The 22433-nt window shown below is 42.9% G+C and overlaps 1 protein-coding gene and 1 non-coding gene across 2 annotated transcripts in view; one reads left to right on the top strand and one right to left on the bottom strand.

Moving 5' to 3' along the window:
* Positions 1-7190, top strand: part of LOC108312919 — a 102292-nt gene extending 95102 nt beyond the window's left edge. The window contains exons 4-5 of the mRNA XM_037742955.1: positions 4655-5097; positions 6774-7190. Of these exons, the coding sequence (XP_037598883.1) occupies positions 4655-4681 (27 nt within the window). The 3' untranslated portion in view covers positions 4682-5097; positions 6774-7190. The remainder of the gene's footprint in view (positions 1-4654; positions 5098-6773) is intronic.
* A 5873-nt stretch (positions 7191-13063) lies between these two features.
* On the bottom strand, positions 13064-13190 carry LOC119473094. Its single transcript, XR_005202267.1, has one exon. It is a non-coding gene; the product is annotated as a small nucleolar RNA SNORA72 (small nucleolar RNA).
* Between the last annotated feature and the right edge of the window lie 9243 nt (positions 13191-22433).

Genomic DNA, 22433 nt, shown 5'->3' with positions numbered 1-22433 from the left:
GCCCCGGGCCTTACCAGGTGACCTCCCATCAGTCAGGAAGACGATGACATGTGGCAATGCCCAGCACCACCTGGCTAGGATCACTTCTCCTGCCTTCCTTTCTCATTCTCCAGCCTGGGTCGGTAGCACAATCGAGAGAGCCAGCAGGCGGTCTCTCCCGGTCCACAGAGGCAGAGGAGCTGTCTGAACGTGCACAGCGGCCCCTGACAACCCGGCCCCGTATCAAGAGCTGCCCTGCATCCGGTGATCTCTGCAAATCACTGCTCACCCAGAAGGAAAACCAATTTACATTGGGTGAGTAACAGAGAATGCCAAGTTCGTGTTAGGGGATGATTCTTTTGGATGAAGGGAGGCCAGAATCCTTTTCAAATAATATTTTCTTTGTATGTGTTCCCACTGCAGAATAAGGTGCTCCTTAGGCCAGCTCTAGGCAAAATTGAGAAGCTCCGTTTCTGCTCCCTCCATCCCCACTTTTTGAAAAATAGATCTGTGAAAACTGTTACAATATCCAGACAAGATGGACAATAGTAGAACTGACATTCAATCTTCATTTTGAAGAGCAGTTAAATGGGAGTGAGATTATAACACTGTTAAAATAAGATTAATGTTATAATAAATGCTAGCATCCCAGAACAATTGAATAGAAATATAATGAACAGCCAAGGCTGGTAAGTGGAAATGTCATCAACGGCCACATAGGCAGAGTAAGTTACTACCTTTGAGGATTGAGTTGGACTGTGCATAAAATGAGAGATCCAGAATAACTGTGGCTTTGGCAAGATAGAGGTTTATTTCTTTCTTACATAAAAATCTGGACACCCTCCTCCCCTCTTTTCTCTATCTCCTCTGGAGTGGGGGCGACTTTGCTTATCTGACACACTGGACACTGGGGTGTCTGGCCTCCATTGCTCATTGCTTCTTCTTTCTTCTGGTTCCACATGGGTTTCCATTCCCCAGGATACATCTAGGTCCAAGATGACTGCTGTAGCACTGCCCATCACGCCTGTATTCCCTCTAGCAAGAAAGAGGAGTGACGAAGATGTGGCAAAGGGCAGATACCTGCTGTCTCTTAAAGAAGGTTCCCAGACGCTACAGCACACACTTTCACTTACGTCCCACGGGCTAGGCCTCGGTCGAGGGCCATACCTAGCTGTCTGTACACTGTCGGCCAGTGCTTGCAAAAAGCAAGTACTGTAGAAGAAGTGGGGAACACACTGGCCACCAGCGATGATCTCTGCCGTTTGTGTATTTTCCAGATTTCTGGGAAGTGCCTCTGCCTTCCCCTGCCTTTTCACATCTCCCAGTTCACTTGGCTGATGCCTGCATTTCTCAGTCGTTGTTAATTCTCTCACTAAGACAAAGTGAACTTTCTCATGTTGAGAGACCGTCTTGCTCCAGGTCACTTGGAGGGTTCCCGGCACTGATTTGTTCATTTCCCAATATTTCCCCAGCCCAGTTGGGCTGGTTTCTGGGTGATTCACCTCCAAGATAGCTTTTTTTTTTTTTCTGTTGTCCACACTCTCAGAGGACATTAGCTAGTCGAGCAGACAACATTCTCCAAGGCTCACTGTATGCTGGCTCTGACACTTAGTTTCATATTCTTATTCTCACTTAGTCTCCAGTACAGCCCTAAGAGATGATTGCTCTTCCTAGAAATTAGGATTGAAGTTGTGGTTCACACCAGTGTGACCACATGCCCTATCCCTGCTGCCAGTCATTGTGCTGCACTGCCTTTCCTGTATCCTGTATGATCTCCGTCACCACCCCCACCTGATAGGTTAGGGAAGAAGGTGAGTAAGTATCCATGATAGGCCAGACGCAGTGCTGAGTCCTGGGGAGAAGGCACATTTCCCTAGGTCCTAGTTCTCAAGATGTGTGTGTAGAGCAGAGAGGAGGGGAGCTGGAGGAAGCAAAACGCAATTCCCATATGATATAAGGCCAACTGGGATGTCCCCTAAGAAGTGAAAGTATACCCTTTCACTGCAGGTGTTCAGGAGATGTAAGGTTGAGACATCTGAAGGGCAGCATGAAACGAGTCAACTACTCTGCCCCAGCTACTCCTCCTTTCCTGTGGCTTGGCTGGAGGGCTTCACCAGTCCATACCCAGTCGAGTTAAGTTCCTTACTGTGTGAGCCAGGGTCAGCTGGGCCCCTGCCATAGAGGATCTGGTCAAATTTGACTGGAATTCTCATTCCATGGCCTTGGCAGAACTCAGAGTCCTTCCTGCAATTTCTTTTCCTTAATGCTTTCTTCCTTCAGCCTCCCTTCACCTCAGTGCCTGAATGTCACCTTCCTAGTCCATGCCATTATTTTCATGGAAGGTCATTCTCAAGCCGGCTCTCAGTTTAGCAGCTTTATCGGAGAATCATTCTCCAAGATAGAACCCCCTCCTAGGAATCCCCCTAGTCTTCGATTAGGCCCACGCTTTTTGCCTTTTTTCTCCCTCCTCTGGGATAACTTCATCTTTATGTCTAACACATGATTCCTCAACATTTGTGATTTTTATACCCAACCAATTTATGAAAGTATTTTCCTCACCAAAATCTGATTTCTCATGCTATAAGAGATCCTGGAGAATTAAGTCTTTTTCTCTTGTTACTCTTGATGTTTTGGTGACTGTATTGGTGCAGCAGAAGTTAATCTAAATCTCCAGGTCAAAAACCAATGCCATGATCTTTTGAAAGTGGTGATGAGAAATCCTGGTCCCTCATGTGGGTCTGGGAGGCAGGGCCTTGGGATTATGGTGAGGTCACTGGGAGGTCCTAAAGCAATGGGACTGGCTACTTGTCAGATGTGGCTGTTGCTAACAATTGTGAAGATGGTTGTAATGAAAACGCCTGCTCCACAGAGTATGAGTTGGGCCATGGATGGAAGCCCTAGAGACACCTAGTGCTCACCACATCCGGGTATTCATTCCTGAGCACATGGAGAGACTCAAGTTGCCCTGAAAGTAGTTCAAGGTCATCTAACCAGCACTGCCCAGTGGACTTTGAGTAAAGAGGCATATCATTTGTGTTCTGAGGCACTTAAGAGTCTCCCATGCTCTCTCTTCCCCTGGGAGCCTGGTGTTGAAATGATAGCAGTGCAGAATGGAAAGACCTTCGATCTCTAAGACACCAGATGGAAGAGAGCCCTGCTGACCTGCACCAGACTTTGCATGAGCAAGATACAGGCTTCTATAAGGCTGAGCCCCTGCAACTTTGGCCTTTATTTGTTACTATAGCATAGCATAGTGTGTCCCAGCAAACACAGATCATATGGAAATTTATACGGTTTTATTCAGCTCTGCCACTGGAGTATTTCTGGATATTTTGTAGCTTCCAAAGTTTTGCTGGTCAGAGGATGTTTTGGAAGAAGAAAGATGATTTTTTTCTTCTGTATTCTTCACTTATTTCTGTTGTTTTTTTCTTAAGTGGTCATCATTTCGAAGAGACCAGGTAATAAGGTGACAGGTACTGAAATAGAAAGACCCACAGACTAAATTGGAGAGAAGCATTTGGTAGGAAGGTTCGCAAAAAGCCCCTTAAGCCTCTGCTTGCCTAATTGATATGCTGTTCTGGAACAACTCAGCCTGACACAGGTGCTCCCGCAGGTTAGTTAAAAGGAGAGAGCAGTGCAGAATCCATATGCTACCATTCCGCCTTTCAAAGCAGTGGAGAATCTGAGGCTCTGTCTCCATTAGTAATCACCAGACATAACAAACACATATCACACCAGGCACAAAAATCCCTGGAAGATACTCGGTGTCCATTCTGCTCTACTGTGAATCTGTTCTTAATCTTGGCAAAATGGGACTAGCGGTTGGAGAAGGAGAAGGGAAGGGAAGGAAACCCCCAATAAGATTCGGATAGCAGAGAATTAACATCATATTCTACTCTTGGAAGCTTAGTGTCGACACAGTGCCTAATAAAGCATAAAGTGAATATTTATTGATCTAATGGTGACCGTGAGTTAAGAGAGTGAACATATCAGTTATCATTGGAGATTCTGGCCATGAAGAGAGGTGGTCAGTATCATCTAATGCAGCTCACCGCCTGGCACACACATGGCGAGATCTGGGGCAGCTAAGCCTGCATATGTTGTGTGTAGTTTAATCCTCTGTTCCATATTCTCTGATCCAGTTCCCACGGGCATGGACATTCCAGTCACAGAACAGCAGCTCTACGTCATGGAGGCTCCTGAAGAACCCAAGCTACCCATGAAAATGCAAGTGAAAAGTCCTGCTCTGGTGTATGACTGGCGCTGCTTCTAGAAAACCTCTTTATTAGAAGGCAGCATGAAACCAGCATTGGGATATAAGGGGCTATCCTTTGTTAAAAGAAAACCTCTTTCTAATACTCCTAAACAAAGAGCCAGAGGTCCTGTCTAACTAAATGCCACCTTTCTCTGATTCTTGGGGCTTCGTCTTCAAAGACCAAGAGGATCCTCCTTCAGCTGAAACCTCTCAGAAAGGGAAAGGTTGGTCATGACTTGCTCCCCCAACAGGGAGCTTCAGGCACTGCCAACTGCGTTCATTAACCCATCTCTGACAGGTGAATAAGTGAGAGCTCCTGGAACTAAGATGCCAATTCTCCATGTTGCTGGTTTGCCAGCGTTTACCTCTCTTATTGGTAAAGGAGAGAATCAGCAAAGAAATCTTTCCTTTTCTTTCCAGGATGATCTTCAGGAAGATTCCTGCTAGTTTATCTCAGAAGAACAGCAGCCTGTGCATGAGCCTGTACCCCTTGAGAATTTCCTCTTCCTTCGGCAGTATCTTGAAATGGCCACATTTTCCATATCTATGACTTCCTATCAGCTTTTCAAATGCTCCACTACAAACTAAAGTTATTCTGGCATTGACAATGTGATCTCAGGATTTCCACAACTAGCTTTCCTCAAGATGAATATTGGGATGAGTTCGGCAGCAGACTGTGTGATAAGGAGCGCCGGCATGGGAGTCAGAAAGTGTTGTGAACCCTATTGAAGTGACATCACCTGTCTCAACCTCATTGTCATCAGCTGTAAGTGAGAGAGTGAATGAAGAATGCTTCCAGCTGTTAAATACTGTAAGTCAAGAGAACCTGTGCTCCAGAGGAGAACGTGTATATTGACAAAAAGGTATTTATACATCCTTCGCCATACCTTTGTAGATGAGTCTGAAAGAATTTTGAATTCACCTAGCAATTGCACTATCTTGATTTCATATGGAAAACAAATTTTCAAGAAGTTAACCACAAGGCTTGCACACTGGCTGGTTTCCAGCCTTCGCCTCACAGAGTAGATTAACTAATCCAGACAATTACTGTCAAGCAAATGAACAGGTTGGGAATTCTTAGAGGATTCTTTTTTTTTTTTTTTTTTTTTTTTTGTCTGTTACAGCTTATGTAGTTAATTTGAGAGACCTCAAATGGAATGGTTTTCATGAATAATTTAAGTAACTATTCTATTTATCTAGTGCTGGTTGGGTAAAAATTTATAAAAAATATGAAAGTTGGGTCAACTGACCAGTTTGAAGGAGAAACATGATTCTAGCTTTCTTTTACTTTCTTTTTTCCCTAGGACCATAGCAATTAGAAGAATTGCATGAGTGTGAGCAAATAAGTCACCCAATCCCAAACCAAAATTAATTGAAAAGCAAATCATCACAACACCCCCACCTCAAATTGAGGGTTATTGGGAAGCGGTGTGTATACATAGCACATCTTATAAAATGAAATAGGCAGGATATAAACTTTCTGAAAACAAAATCCCTCAGTTAGGACCTTCTCCATGTGTGTGTCATTACCTTGATAAAATTAAGACTTGACCAGTGGCTCAATAAATTTGGAGAAAATAGAAACAATTAGGTTCTCACCTCAGAACAATAATTTTTAAATTTTCTTTTATATTTTCAGATTTATGGTCTTAGTGCAGGCTAGGTATTGCATTTTGACAATGAAATCTGAAACAGCTACAATTCTAGATTTTGTAAATTCTTTCTGACCATAGCATGGCTTAGTTTAAACTATGATTGCTGTCTCATTGGTCAAACTGTTTGGGCAGAAAGTACATTTTATTGAGAGGTCAGTTCCAAAAGGCATGTTTTGAAGATCTTTTTCAAATGTTCAAATTATGGATAGCTTAGTTTATACCCTTTACCCTAAAATGAAAATTCTGGCATTCTCATTAGCCTTTTCACAAAGCAAGTCTTTAAAGCTTCCCCAACACATGTGAAAACCAAATTTTATGAGGATTCAAGACCAGCCGGGAAACTTTAGCAAAGACTAGATTTCAGAACAGCAGATCTTTAGTTGTGCAAAGGACATTGCTAAACTTCTGGGTTGGAAGGTATCCTGATATACCTAATTCTATTTATGAAACTGCATATGTGCTTTGAAACTCCGTTTAGATCCAGCTCTTTCAGCTAGAGATGGAAACCATATGTGTGTCTAAGGCCCTTATGTTTTGCCTTGGAGAGTCTTAGATTTTGTTTTGATTTCCAACTTGGCATCGTTTTCAGATTGGGAGGCATCCTGGGTATGTCCTTGACCCTCTGTGTCATGCAGCAACATTTTCGTTAGCCATTATTACTCTTCTTAGATGAGTCCCATGGCCATATGCTCAGAAAGGTGTTGTGCCTTTCATTCTCAAAAAGTTGTTCTAAGCAAAACAGAGATCTGAAGAAAATATGTGGAACATTCAGGCTCACAGTCTTGTACATAGGTAAAATAGTTTTTTGTTTATCGTTTATTTGAATTAATCAGGTCTTCTTTTCCCCTTTATTCCTTATTTCTCTTATGGAAACTGGACTAAAGTTTCTGCTGCACTGTGAACCCAAGAACTGTGAACACATCCCAGTGGGCAGACAGCTGGCTGCCTACCAAATCTATCTTCCCATTCTTTCAACGGAATGGTCTAGCCCAATATGTGACCTCTCAGTTGGAGACTATGTTTCAAGAGTCCCTTGCTGGCGAGTGTCTGAGCCCCTTCCAGTGGAATGTGAGCAGAAGGGATGGGAGACGTTTCTAGGCCCAGCGTCTGACACAACCTTCCCTGTGGTTGCTGCTGAACTGCAGAGCAGCTGAGGACCGACTGGCTTTGAGCATGCAGATGCAGGACTACTGTATGAGAGATGAAAAAACTGCTTTGTCCTTGAAATGAACTCTTCCTCTAAAATCGTATGTAAACCTTGGGGCTCATGCATAAGAATTAAAGAGAAAGAAGAAAAGAAATCCCTTTTTGTTTCCTTGCATGGAACAGAGACATGGAGGAGTTTGGTGTCTTAGTAAGTAGTTGGGTTTGGCTGAAGTGCGTGTGTGTGTGTGTGTGTGTGTTGGGGGCTGGGACCCAGGATGAGGGGTTGTAGAGTACAGGAGGCTTTTTTTGTTTTGTTTTGAGATGGAGTCTTACTCTGTCACCCAGGCTGGAGTGCAGTGGCACTGTCTCGGCTCACTGCAACCTCCGCCTCCTGGGTTCAAGTGATTCTGCTGCCTCAGCCTCCTGAGTAGCTGGGATTACAGGTGTGCACCACCATGCCTGGCTAATTTTTATATTTTTAATAGAGACAGGGTTCCACCATGTTGGTCAGGCTGGTCTTGAACTCTTGACCTCATGATCCACCCACCTCAGCCTCTCAAAGTGCTGGGATTAGAGGTGTGAGCCACCATGCCCGGCCTCTTTTTTTAATTTTAATTTTTTTTTGACACAGGGTCTCACTCTGTCACCCTGTTTGGAGCACAGTGTTTTGATCACAGCTCACTGCAGCCTCAACCTCCCTGGCTCAAGCAATCCTCCAACCTCAAACACCTGAGTAGCTGGGACCACAAGTGTGTACCACCATGCCTAGCTAATTTTTTTTTTTTTTTAAATTTTTGGTAGAGACAGAATCTCTCTGTTGCCCAGGCTGGTCTTGAACTCCTGGGCTCAAGCTATCATCCTGCCTCAGCCTCTCAAAATGCTAGGATTATAAGTGTGAGTCATTTCACCCAGCTGACAGACCTCTTAGTGAGCACAACAAGGGCAAGTGCTGGGGTCAGATTCCCAAGGTGGACCTACATTTGAGGGATGGTCGTGGTCAGAGAAAGTGTAAGGCAGCGAAAGAGTCCAGGAAAATAATTAAGAAGTTGCAGACGCTAGAGAAAATGGTACCAGGAAGCCAAGGAAGAAGTTTCCAAGTGACACAGATATTTGCTACTCCATTTTCTTTTTGAAATGAGAATAATGCTTATTTTTCTTCTGTAAGAGATTTTTCTTCTGAAATAAAAAGTTTTCAAAGGGAATTCAATGAAAACAATTAACTGATTTATTCTTTGGTCCTCGGGCGTGGTTTAGATCAGTAAATATCCATATCATGTGCCCAGTGCTACCTGTGACTGTCTAGCTGCTCCAAATACTTGCTCTCCCTCTTTGAACAGTACTTTTTCCAAGCTGCTTTAAAGTTCTAACTTTTTAGCAATAATTTAAGTGGCTTTATTATTGTTGAGGAGAAGATGGTAAAGTATCAGAGAGATAAGAGAAACCGGATCTATAGAGTCAAAGAAAAGAGAAGCAAAGGAAAAATTATTTGGATGATTTAACATGAGTTCCAATTTTTTAAAATTAGATGAAATATTTTAGACTGGGGCAATTGAGAAAATTGTTTCAAGACTTCAGAATTTATGGGTTAGGATGTGCAGGAATGAGGCCTGTGTTTCTCCAACTTGTCCTGTCTTATTTGACCAAAAGCATCATGGTGAAAGGTGCAGATTTGAAAATCAGGTGCCCTGGAGTCACAGCCCTGCTCAGTCACTCATTAGCTGTGTGACTTCAGTCAAGCTAGTCAGCTTCTCTGTGCTGCTATCTCTTCATCTGCAAAATAGAGATAATGACAGAATCCGCCCAGGTGCTCCCCAAGGTGGAGTGTGGACAAATGGATCTATCTGTCTGAGTTGCTCATCTTTTTTTTTTTTTTTTTTTTTTTAGTTTTTTTTTTTTTTTTTTTTTTTTTTTTTTTTTTTTTTTTTTTTTTTTTTTTTTTTTTTTTTTTTTTTTTTTTTTTTTTTTTTTTTTTTTTTTTTTTGATGGAGTCTTGCTCTGTAGCCCAGGCTGGAGTGGAGTGGCATGATCTTGGCTCATTACAACCTCTGCCTCCCGGATCCCAGTTCAAGCAATTCTCCTACCTCAGCCTCCCAAGTAGCTGGCATTACACGAACGAGCCACCATGCCCAGCTAATTTTTGTATTTTTTTTTTTAGTAGAGACGGGGTTTCACCATGTTGGCCAGTCTGGTCTTGAACTCCTGACCTCATGATCCGCCCGCCTCAGCCCCCCAAAGTTCTGGGATTACAGGTGTGAGCCACTGAGCCTGGCTGAGCTGCTTGTCTTAGAAAGGGATCCCAGATAGCAGGAGAGAGAGTTAGGGGAGGTGGGACAGGGACAGAGGGAGGGCCAACCAAAGGATGTGTGTTAAGATGGCCACTGCTGTGGGTGATAGATTGCTCCAATGTTAAGGACTTAATCTGTTTTGTGAAGACACTGCATATGGCACCAGGCTATTCACTTTAATCAATCTTTCATAACATCCTCACTGTCCCTGTCACATCTTCTGTCATGTCTGCATGTCTCTTTCTTCTTTCTTTCTTTCCATCTTTCCTTCCTTCCTTCCTTTATTCTTTCTTTCTTCTTTCTCTTCTTTCTTTCTCTCCCTCTCTCCCTCCCTCCCTCCTTCCTTCCTTCCTTCCTTCCTCTTTCTTTCTCTCTCTCTCTTTCTTTCTTTCCCTTTCTTTCTTTCTTTCTTTCTTTCTTTCTTTCTTTCTTTCTTTCTTTCTTTCTTTCTTTCTTTCTCTTTCTTTCTTTCTTTCTTCTTTCTTTCTTTCTCTCTCTCTCTCTCTCTTTTTCTTTCTTTCTTCTTTTTCTTTCTTTCTTTCTCTTTCTCTGTCACTCAGGCTGGAGTGCAGTGGCACAATCTTAGCTTACTGCAGCCTTGAACTGCTGGGCCCAAGCCATCCTCCCAGCGCAGCCTCCCAAGTAGCTGCAACAGTACTTCGGGCTGCAAGCTTGCACCACCCCTGCCTCACTCATTTATTTTATTTTGTTTTTTGTAGAGATGTGAGCTCCTTATGTTGCCCAGGTTGGTCTCAAATTCCTGGCCTCAAGTTACCCTCCCTTCTCAGCCTCCCAAAGTGCTGGGATTACAGATGCGAATGAGCCACTGCACTGGGTCATTTCCCCTTTTTTTTGCCGTATGTCATTACTTAATTTGTCCTATCTTCAAGGAACCATCAAAAGCAGGTGTGGGAACTCACAAGTGATTGCCTATGTCAACAATTCCTCCCCAACCAGCCCTACATCCTGATTGCCCTGCGCCTCTGTGTTCTGGTTTCTGCTGGTACATATCCACCAAGTCCTGCCATCCTTTCAGTGCATGAGTCATTTCCACTCACATCAAGGACTTTATTCTCTCACACAGGCTCTGCTGAGGCAAAGGGGATGGGGTGGGAAGACAGGCATGGTTGTCTGAGAAGCACGTTCTAGGTGAGATGTCCGCAGGTTTCCAGGTGGGGAAGGCTTCTCTCTTGCATCAGAGAGCAGGGCATTGCTTGTGCCAGCACAGAGAGTTTAACGGATCTGACGTTCAAGATTCTCAGACTCAGCTCATTCACCAGCCTCCCTGGCCTCTGCAAGGTCTGAGGGACCTATGCTTTCCTATGAGTGCCCTGATTTCCACACAGCAGGCCCGTCCTGCCTGTGCACGCAGTCTCTATGCACTTCTGCCTCTCTTCATAAGACCTTGACTGTGATTTTGAGTCCACACTGAGGTGAGAGTTGACTCATCTGAGCCTGTCATTTTCTTTTTTTATTACTACCTCGTATTCAAATGTATTTTATCTTTTAAATTGATAGAATTTTCAGGATAATTTTACATTTACAGGAAAAATGAAAGTATAGAGAGTTCCCATGTACCCCTCCCTTCACCCCCATGCACAGTTCTTTTATTATTAATGTCTTGCATTAGAGGGGCACATTCGTTACAACTGAATGAGCCAATATTGATACATTGTTAGGAACTGAAGTCCGTACTTTACATCAGGGTTCAAGGTTGGTGTTGCTCATTTTATGGGTGTGATACATGCAGAATGAATGACATGTGTTGATTCCTTTTAAACGATTGTCACTAACCTGATGCTTCACCATCACATGTCCCCCATCCTAATCAATCACAGACAAGAGTCCGAGGGACTGACTGTACAAACCCACTCACCACAGCAGTGGCATCTTTATGGCCATCTGATTGATTGGTCAGTGCCCAGCTCTAGTATTTTATTCCGAGCATACTCCTTTCACCAATCACCGTAGTCTCTTAGGGCTGCCATTCAAAATATCACAGACTGGGTGGCTTGAACAACAGGCATGTACTTCTGACCATTCTGGAGGCTGGAGATCCAAGACCAAGGAGCTGCCAGGGGTGATGGGTTTCTTGGTTTCCTGTGACAGCTGCCTTCTCACTGTGTCCTCATATGAACTCTTCTTTGTGTGCCTGTATGTGGGAGGGGGAGAGAGAGAGAGAAAGAGAGAGAGAGAGAGAGAGTAGTTCACCTTCTGAAGTCTTTTTTTATAAGAACACCAATCCTATCAGATTGGGGGTCCCACCCCTATGCCCTCATTTCACCTTAATTACCCCGTAAAGGCCCCATCTCTATATGCAGTCGCCTTGAAGGTTAAGACTTGAATACCTGAATTTTGGGGTGACATAAACATTCATTCCATAAAGCCAACTATCCTAGCTTAGATCCCCTGAAAGCAGAGGATGAGACAAAGGTTAACATGTGAGTAGTTTATGGGAATGAGATCTTAGGGCACAGAAGGGAAGAGCTGGGAGGGAGAAACCTGGAGGGTGGGAGGGACTAACTGAGGTGACCACAGTGCATGGCTGGGCTGCTTGCTGCCCGGGACCTTAAGACACATGCCTCAGAAATGTGTCTTGGATGGGCAATACCCTTGCACTTCCCAGTTGCACATGTGGGAGTGCTGAGCAGGATTCTGTGGGTTCACCTGTGACACCAGGGAATCCCCGGGGAAGGAGGTAAGAAGTGCAAGGAGCAGTCATGAAGCAGAGCCTGTCTCGAAGGGCTGCACCCGTGCAGAAATGCATGCAGTCTATCGGAGCTGATCACGCAGCAGTGGTTGGAACAAGACAGGAGGTTGTGAGGATTGGAGGTAGGAATGCACAGAGGGTTGGTGTGCAACTCATTTTGAGCTTTACACTAAATGAATGTGTGCAAAACACTCAGGACACTGCTGGTATGTGTGACGGCTAAAGATCTGTCAACTGTGACAGTGATGATGATGATGATGATATTATTATTACATGGAGCAAAAAGAATCAAGCAGCCATCAACATACTCATCTACAAGATTGAGTATGCGTGTCGCTCTCTTAGGAAGCTGTCGTGTGTTATAGATGGGCCCCTGATGTCCCCTCATATCAGCCAGCTTTTGGCAGCCTCTAGTTTGAACCTGGCCCCTGTACAGTTCAGACTTTTAAAACACATGGCTTTGGCTGAGTCAGGTGAACGGCACTGTGCTGTTTGGCTATTGCTCCTTCTACAGTCTCCAGCCTTGCCAGCCACTTCTTAGGTTCACCCTGGAAGGTGACATCCCCCAGGCAGCCCTGATATTTGGCGTGGAGAAGTTGCTAGTGGCCTAGAAGAGTTAGAAAGCTCCGCGGTCTAGAGTAGCTAGCATTTTGTATTAACGAGTATGGTCGGGTTGAAATAGAAAGGGTCAAACCAATCCTCTTCCCTCAACTAGTATCTAGACCACACTCTTGTGGAACTGAACTTGTGAGGAGGGACTAGCAGGGCTGTGGTCTGCCTCCAGGGATGCGGGTTACCTATGTGAGAGGTCGTCCCTGCACGGCGCTCTAGAGGGCGCCATTCGTGCTGGACTCCAGGTGAATGGGGGTCCTGCAGGCATGCGTGGTGGCCCTGGTCTGGTGTCTGGGGCTCTGCCCCTTCGCTAGGTCACAGCACTGGCAGCCTTGCTCTCAGAACTTGGCAGTACCGTCTCTTGCCTGCTGACTTTCTTTCCAAGCTATTCACACTGATAGGCAAACACCTTCTTGACACGGTTTATTACCAGTGTTTATAAAACCAGACCTGGGGAAAGAATTAGGACTGGGGAAACGTGAGTGGTCTTAATATAGCCAATCTTTAGTCTGTCCTGTTATAAAATCAGAACAGCAAGATATCCTCAGGAGCAGCTTCCTCCAACTCCACAGTGTGTTCCTTCTGAGCGTGTGAATTCTGGTATATTCCTCCACAGCGCATTCGTTTCAACCAAGTAAACACCAAGCATGCAAAGCCATGTTGTCACCAATGAGAAGTGAAGTTTTCATTGAGTCTGTTGATCTTGGCTTAACAGCATGTAAAAGACAACATATTACACCTGTAATCCCAGCACTTTGGGAGGCTGAGGTGGGCAGATCACGGGGTCAAGAGATCGAGAGCATCCTGGCCAACATGGTGAAATCCCGTCTCTACTAAAAATACAAAAATTAGCCGGGCATGATGGCACATGCCTGTGGTCCCGGCTACTTGGGAGGCTGAGGTGAAAGAATCACTTGAACCCAGGAGACAGAGGTTGCAGTGAGCAGAGATTGTGCCACTGCACTGCAGCCTGGCAACAGAGCAAGACTCCGTCTCCAATGAATATTTTAAATAATGTTTTCTAATATTCCAAATATTTTAAACATTTAAAACTGTTCCTGTTATTAACCTATACTAGTTGATAGCTTTTTTGTTAACTTTACTGAGAAATAAAAGCACATGCTTAACCACTAAATAAATTAGGATTACAGTGAATATGAATTACAGAGGTTTAGGGACTGCATACAAATTACAAAGACTTTGCTTGTGTGTGTTCACAGTATGTTCTTAAATGTAAGACAATTTGATTCTTGATCATATCCCTTCTCCATCACCTCCACAGAAGTCCTCTTTGCAATAAGCGAGTATTTAAACGGTTGCCAGAATAATAGGTATCTTCTGCCTATTTCACCAAAATACAGTTTTGTCTGTTAAAGAAAACAAAGAAATACATTTGTCAGCCATAATGAGTTTTAAAGACATTCTACACATGCGGGTGTGCCTCGAATTAAGAAAACCAGACATTTAAATAGTTGACCTTACAGAGCACATAAATTAGAGGGTAATTACTTAAATGTTCTTCAGTTTGTGAAAGGATTTACAACAGGATTCCTCTAAATAGCTAACTCTCTAGTGAATTTAAATTACTAGTGTGTGTGTCTTAACATTAATTCATTTTTTTTCAACATGCCTGTTGCATAACACAAGGTGTGTTCGAATTAAGAAATGCTGGTGGGCTTCCCCCTTTGTTAAGCAAGCCTTTAGGTTACGTTCGAACTCATATTTACCAAGCCTTTTTTTGGGAGGAAGAATTAGTCAGCAAAAAACACTGAGCTCATGTTTGCGCTGTCTCCTTTTCCTGTCTGGAATAAGAGGCTGGGTCACTAGGGATGTCCTGGTGATGTGAGCTTCCTTGGGTCTCCACTGGGGCGTGGGGCTGAGGGGAAGTCGAATGTACTGTGGAGCCAATGGCTGCCCTGGGCTGAGCCTTTCTGTCGTGGAGTGGGAGTAGTGAAGGTGGGGGTTGGGGTGGGGATGGGAATGATTCCAGTGGTGAAGACTATCAAAGAACATGGAATGGGAGAAACCACTGACCTCATTAGAATCCAGCTCTGTGACCCTGGGTAAGGATTTAAACCCATTCTAGCTTTAATTGTACCATCAGGCATGGAAATTCAGCCAATGACAAGGAACTGCATTCTCAATGTCTCCACCTATCATTGACCCTGGTTCCCTCTAAAGGCTAATCTCATGAATGTTATTCTGAAGAAGGTTGACCTTCTGAAGTCACAGAAAAGTTTCATGGTTGTTTTCTCATGGGTGGCTTTTCTTTCTGCCTCTGTTACAGTCTGTTGCTCTAAATAGAGGCTGTGTGCCCTGATTTTGCTCTTAATGTAGTCAACTGGACCAGTTCTGCTATTTTGAACAAAAAGCATGTCTCAGGATTGGGTCCCAATATCTTTATTTCCAAACCTATTCTGCTACTAATTCCCAATCCAAAGTGAAGTATTCATCATTTATTTATTCCACAAATATTTATACGTCTTCTACTTTATGTCAGTTACTGATATTGTCACTGGGGATATCAATGAGACAGAAAAAATGTAGGTTCTAGTTGGGGAGATAAGCAATGGTAAATAAAACAGGTAGATACATAATTATACTTGGTGAAATTTAAAAAATAAGGAAAATGTATTATGTTTTATGTAAAAACATACATAAAACAATGTATTATGTTTTAATGTAAAAAATTGTCCTATGCCAACATTATATCTTTCTTAGTATTTTAGAATCAAAATTTTATTTATATTTATTTATAATTGTTATATCAGATGATGATTAAAAAATTAGCACAGTTAAAAGTTGGTGTGGTAGCTGGGCTCCAAAATTATCTCCAGTGATCTCTACATGGTGGTATTTGCATGACGGTATAGAATTGGTACCGGAGCTGGTCTGTGTGAACAACAGAATATAGCAGAAGTGATTATAGTCAATGCTGAGACTGGTTTCTGAAAGGCACTATTTTCTATTGCGGTCACTCTCTCTTGGATCACTGGGTCTGGGAGAAATAAGCTGCCATTTTGTGTGCAGTCCTACGGTGAAGTTCACATCGTGAAGAACAGCTAGGGAAGAAACAAGGGCCACTGCCGACAGCTGTGTGGGTGAGCATGGGAAATGATCTCTCCAGCTCCAGTCAAACCTTCAGATGATACAGCCTCAGCTGACATCTCAGCTGCAACTTTATGAGGCACCCTGAGTCAGATCCACCCAGCTGGGCCACTCCTGAATTCCTGACCTATGCAATAATAGATGTTTATGTTTTAAGCCACTAAGGTTTGGGGCAGTTTGTTACGTCGCAATAGATTGCTGAGAGTTGGCAACCCGACTGCTGTATTACCTGCAAATAATGAAAGCCCAGAAGTATAGCAAACACCATCCTATATGAAAATAAATTCTCTTGACAAAGGAATCTGGGCAAAATTATACTTGTTTGTACTATCAATTATTCTGTGTATTCTGCCCCTTGCACTTGTCAATGTTACGACTGTTTGGACATATCACACATACTTATGCATCAACTGTCACTTCAGTGTGGTTGCTTCCCTGGGCTGACATATCCTCCTATCTCCATACCTTTATCCAGATTCTATTCCTTCTTTTAAGTCACATTATAATGCATTTAATAGCAGTTACTGGGTGGCCAACTAATATGCTTTTAAAAAGGTAATTTTACTAGAGAATCTGAGAGGTAGAAGGAAGACTATTTTATGCCTGTTGTTTTATTAATGCTACCCTCTTTCACTCTTAGAAGTGTCCAGCTTTGGAAAAGTCTATGGCCATCCTAGCTAAAAGTAAAAATTCCATCAATTTATTACAGGTTTTCTCATTTTGCAGATTTTTAGGGTAGGGACTAGAGTCCATTTTTGAAAGTGAGTGATAAGATAACTAAACTTGTCTACATCTCCTCTGTGTAGTAATATTCCCTTTCTGATGCCTGTGTGGAGAGAGAGAAGGCTTCCTTGGCCCATGGAATTCCTAAGCAAACATCAGCATTTGAGTAGTGGCTGGTTGCCCAGCACTGCCACGACAGTATCAACCACAGCCATGATCATTAATGAGTTCCTCTGCTCCCTCGTGCTGAGGGAGATGCAATGAGAGTGTGGTTCTTCTCTTGTAGCTTAGAGGCTGAAGCAGGTGTCTTTGAAGGCACCTCCAGCTTCCACAGTGAGCTCTGAGAGAGGCTCAACCCTAGAAACCACTATCAGCAAGTGTGCCCGCAAGGTCTGCCCTCGGACAACCTGGCAGTGGGCAGACTCTCATCAGATGGTCAGACCTGGACCTTTCCATGAAATTAGGATGGTTCTGATTTCAGCCACGACAGCCAAGAAAGATTCCCCTCACACTTAGGTTTTATGGCATGGAAAATTAGGCTGCTACTGGAGAGGCAGTGAAGACAGGGAAAAATAGCCCAGGATTTGAAGTGGGACCCATCTGGATTTCAGTTCTTCTGACTGTAGCTGTTGCTGGCTGTAGACCTTGGCCAAATTTCTTCACGTCTCTGAGCCTCAGTTTCTTTCTTTTGTACTAATGCCAACTTCCAAGTGTTGTTATAAGGATTAATTAGGAGAAGTGTGAAGCACAGAACACGGTAGGATTACAGCATACTGGTTATTTCTGAATAATGGACTTGGACGAGGGAAGTCATGAAGAGTCTCTTCAACGTGCTTCCCTGCTCTCTGCATCACTTTTAGTTCAGAATATTTGAGGTTGCTGCCCCCCTCTGCCTGGGACATATTTCCTCTCTTTGCCTGTCTATATCTTGTCTGTCCCTCAAGCCTATTTCTCTATTCCCTATTGATTTTTCAGTCTCTCCATCTCTATCTCTGTGACTCATCTAGATTGAGCCTTCATAGCCTGGAATTTAATAATTGTATGCAATGTTAGAATCTGTGTCTCAGTCCTCTTCACCCTGCTAGAATGTCTTCAAGCATAGGAATCGTGTCTTGGATGGGGCAGGGTTCAGGCTATGTGAAAAAGAAATACTAATTGGTTGTCATTAAAAAAAAGAAAAATGGAGCTGTGAATGTAGAGGAAATGCTTTTATTTCTGGAAGCACCCCAGTTCTTGTGAAGAGAATGTGGATGTTTGTACCAGCTTCTTCCCTGATAACATCCTGTATTAGCCTGTTCTCATGTTGCTAATAAAGACATACTGGAGACTGCGTAATTTATAAAGGAAAAACAGGCTTAATGGACTCCCAGTTCCACATGGCTGGGGAGGCCTCACAATCATGGTGGAAGGTGAAGGAGGAGCAAAGTCACGTCTTACTGTGGCAGCAGGCAAGAGAGTATGTACAGGGGAACTGCCCTTTATAAAACCATCAGATCTCAGGAGACTTATTCACTGTCATGAGAAAAGCATGGGAAAAACCCGCCCCCATGATTCAATTACCTCCCATCAGGTCCCTCCCATGACACCTGGGGATTATAGGTGCTACAATCCAAGATGAGATTTGGGTGAGGACACAGTCAAACCATATTACATTCCAACTGTTTAGTGTTGATTTAACAAAATTCAAATACACTGTGATGACACAGTTCTTTTCTTCACCTCATGAAATTTTGGTTACAACCAAAATCAGTGATTAAGAAAATCTGACCCAGGAAGTTTTTAATACCTAAAAATGGTTAGAGAAATCCTTGTTTATGGTCCTCTACAGCTTCAAATGCACAGGTAGATTTCAATGTCTCTCAGCTCAGCTTCAGGCATGCCCAGAAGTTGAAGATGTATGCCATGGAATATAGCATTGGAGGCTTCGATTAGCTGAAACTAACTCGCTTGGACCAAGGGCTCACAACTCGGGACATGACTCAAATTGCACTGGCATTTACTCTGTGCCAAGGCAGCCAGCTTCCAGGGTAAGACAACATGGGTTTGGGTACTATAAACATGTCAATAAAGTCCTGAACTATAAAAATAATGAATGAATAAAGACCAGGAAAATATTATATTCAAGTTGTTATGTGGCAACACCCTTAGATCTAAAATGTAGCAGGAGATAAAGAATTGAAGACACTTGTCATGTGTTACAGTTGAACTGTGACCACATCTGATACCACATGCAGCTTCCTTATAACATACCCGCTGGGCAGAGAGGGTGAGGGCCAGGAGAGTATCAGTGCAATTAGGACCAACTTTTGAAATTTAGCCATAAAGTTCAGTTCCCTCCTACTCTCCATAAAACAGACTCATGTCTTTTTTGTATTGGTCTTCCCAGCACTCAATAAATGGTTGTGAAATAGATAATGACCGAAATGTGTGCTATAATTTTAGTTCCTAATTTAAATGATTAAAAAATGCATATTTCACTTTCTAATTGGGAATCTGGCAAGCTGTATTCAAAGCATTTTAGAGTCTTGCCCGCTATTCACTATTTCTTCTCCTGTTCTCCAAATATAAGACAAAAGAATAACCATTTACAGAAAGTTAAATGCTAAGCTACATGTCTTCACGGATTGCATCTTCTTTGAAAAACACATATTCACTCTACATTCCATGACATTTTTCTTCTTTATGGAAAGGTAAAATATCCTGACATTTCTGGGATGATTTTGATCATATTGATTACCCTTATTTATTTAACAATTACCATTTGTTAGTGAGTGGGTTAACTTCAGTTTTTTTTGAAGTCAGAAAAACATACATTTGTGCATATGAATTTTGTGTGCTTGTCCATTTATTTCTGGAAGAGAATTCTGCAACAAAAAGCATACATGTTTTAAGGGTTTTTTGATGCATATTACCAATATGTGCTTCCACCATTTACTTATTGATCAGTTGCAAATAACCAGAACCAACATGGACAGTTTAAATGGAAAGGAATTTGTCACTAATTCCTTGGTATTTACAATTGTTGGAGGGCTGGAGGATCTGCCTTTAGGCTAAGCTTCTAGGGAAACAACTAGTCCCTGGAACTTCGTTACCTGTGCTATGGTTGAAGAAAGCAGCCAGTTCTGCCATAGCAAGGGCTGCTGGTAGTAAACCCTAACTTCCTCCACTAAAATCTATGCCACCAAACAGATACCTTGTCATGGTCACCGAGGATGGTCCATAGAGGCCCCTGGAGTTGTGGCAAGGTAGCAGTTTCAAGTTTTACAGCATGAGGCCATTGCTAAATTGCCCTCTGGAGGAATGCATTCCTAGACAGTAAAGGCTTTGGAAAAGTAAAGCCCAAAGCTGCAGGCACAGGAAGCAGATAGATTTTGTGGGGACAGGGGACATTTTTCAGTGGAAAAGTGAGAATGTTAGCTCCGCTTCCTTCTCTTGGATTCTGGACCAACGTTTTCTAGCAAGCAAGAAAGAATGCCCTATTTGGTTGCTGGTTCAGAGCATACATTGCAACTATAGGATAGCACCTTAAGTATGGAAGGTTCTTATCAGTTACAGCCACAACTGAGGATTCCATAGGGGATTCTGGCATTCTTTAAGGCCAGTTGCTTCTGGGGATGTAGTGCATGGTAAACGTGGTGAGTCCTTTGAGTGGCATCCCATTGTCTCACTTCCTTTACTACAAAATCAGTTCCTTAATCAGAAACATTATATTGGACTCTGTGTTTGTGACTGTTGCATTCATTAAGTCATGGAGAGTTGTTGACAGAAGCAAAGTGGGAAGCAAAGTAAACATTCAGATCCATATTTCTTCATGCCAGGAAAGACATGCAGATCTGAATGTTTGCAGATCCATAAAGACAACACCCCTGCCATTTTGGAAGGAATCCAATTCTAACTGATTTTCTTCCTAGTGGCTGACTGGACCCACTATGAGGCCAGCTAGACCAGCCTTGGGAAAGGCAATCCACATGTTATCATCATTCATGCCACTAAGGCTACTTAATTCATGAGCCCATGGTTCAGGGTAGTTGGGGAAAGGGCTGATGGACACCCACAGGATATTCATCTTATTCTCCTGATTATTGAGAACCTCCTTCTCAAGAAGACCTTTTGAAGAGGATTCACTTCACACACGCTGAGTCTGTTCTAATATACATACTCCTATACCTGTTCTCCAAATCCCCTTGTTACTAATCCATCACTCTTGATTTTTCCAAACTTTTAACCATATGACCGAACCATTAACCATCTCCCACGAATCAGTATAGGTCTGTACCTTTGGTTATTTCCCTTTCTAGGCAAGGTGCAAAGCAAAACCAAACCAAACCAAATGAGAAGTGCTACTTGAAGTTCTGCCCAATGGGAGGACTCCCTTTTTCAACATTTTTCAAGGGATGCTGTTGTGATGGGAAACGTTGACTCAAGATTGTTACTCACATTATCATGCAAAATGGACTGTTAACTATGTTACTTTTTTGTTATTTTATTTTCAGCCAACTGTCCATGCTGAACTCCCCATGAGGCTTGAGCCTGATGTGCCTGAGGGCTGGGCACACGCAGCTTCATGGTGTGATGACTCAGATAACACTTGGTTCTGGATGGTCAGCTCAGGGCACATGATTACTTGTTGCCCCATAAGCAGGTTTTTTTGTCTACCAGGATACAGAAGGAAGCCACAATCCATTTTTCAGAATAGTAATTATGTTCTTGGGAATGTAACTTGGCTTCAAAGTCTAAGGAGCCTTGACTCTTTATATTCCTATTAGAGTTTGCCATGGATTCTGTCCAATATTCCACTCTGCCCCAGACACTTCAAGCACAATGGGATCTGCTTATCCGAAGGTTTGCAGCTGCGGGGTCATCTCGAGAGACTTTTCTCATCCTTGGCTTCCCTAAGAGTGGGTGCCCTTATGAGTTATGTGGTGAATGGATTGAAGCAGCACCAATGAATATGGTACCTACTGCCTCTAAAGTTCAAAGAAGCCACATTCTTAGGGGTAGTGGGTTCATGATGCAGCCCATTTTCTCGCACTTGGGAGAGGCTTCCCTGGTATGTCCCAGAAAACTAGAGCTGATGAACTTTGCACATGGAGGCAAGTCTTTGAATTTTTATCCCCTATTCTCTGGTACTCCTGTGTCTTACCAAGGGATCTAGGGTAACTACTATCAACATTCTGTCTTATGCTAGGGTGAAAGGATCAAGGTCTCTGAGGAATAAAGTATGAAAAACTCAGAGAACATACATATATCCCTGAGATCAGATGGTGATGGTGTACTTCTTCTAGGTGAAAGCAAATTGCTTCTAGTTAATTATGGTTATTGGGGAAGAAAAAGTTTGTCAGACTGACAGATGTATACGAGGTACCAGGATCTGCTGGTTTGCTTCAGTAGTAAGATTACTTTAGGAACAGAAGGAGCATTTGACATTTGACATCGATCAGTTTACAATAATCCAACATCATTTTTCAAGGTCTATCTTCCTTTTGCATAGAATAAATAGGTGAATCCTATGAGGATAAGATAAGAATCGACCCTCTTGAACCTTTTGGGTTTGTAATGCTGAGTCCTATCTCCATGATTCCACCTGTCATGTGTGGTAGGATTATTTTTGATTTGCTATTTCGCATAAAGATATTGCTTGAGAATTCAGTTCCAAAAGTTCCCACCTGGCCCTTTTTAATGCTATGATTCAATTTCCCAGCGTATCTATTCCAGCTATACACTTGGGAATGGTGACCTAACCGCCTAAAGATCTACTTTCACCCCATCTTCGTAATGCTTCACTTGATTGGTGGACCACTGCGGGATTCTGGATCTCCAGGAGTTGATCTTAGCTCAGGGTCAGTATCTCATAATCCTTGAAAGATGTATTTTTCTTTTCTTTTTCTTTTCCTTCCTTCTTCCTTCCTCTTTCTTTCTTTCTTTCTTTCTTTCTTTCTTTCTTTCTTTCTTTCTTTCTT

The sequence above is a fragment of the Cebus imitator genome, unplaced genomic scaffold (assembly GCF_001604975.1).
Source record: "Cebus imitator isolate Cc_AM_T3 unplaced genomic scaffold, Cebus_imitator-1.0 Scaffold131, whole genome shotgun sequence".
NCBI classification, from domain to species: Eukaryota; Metazoa; Chordata; class Mammalia; order Primates; family Cebidae; genus Cebus; species Cebus imitator.
The sequence above is the reverse complement of the archived record's forward strand: the minus strand, read 5'-3'. Positions and strand labels throughout refer to the sequence as shown.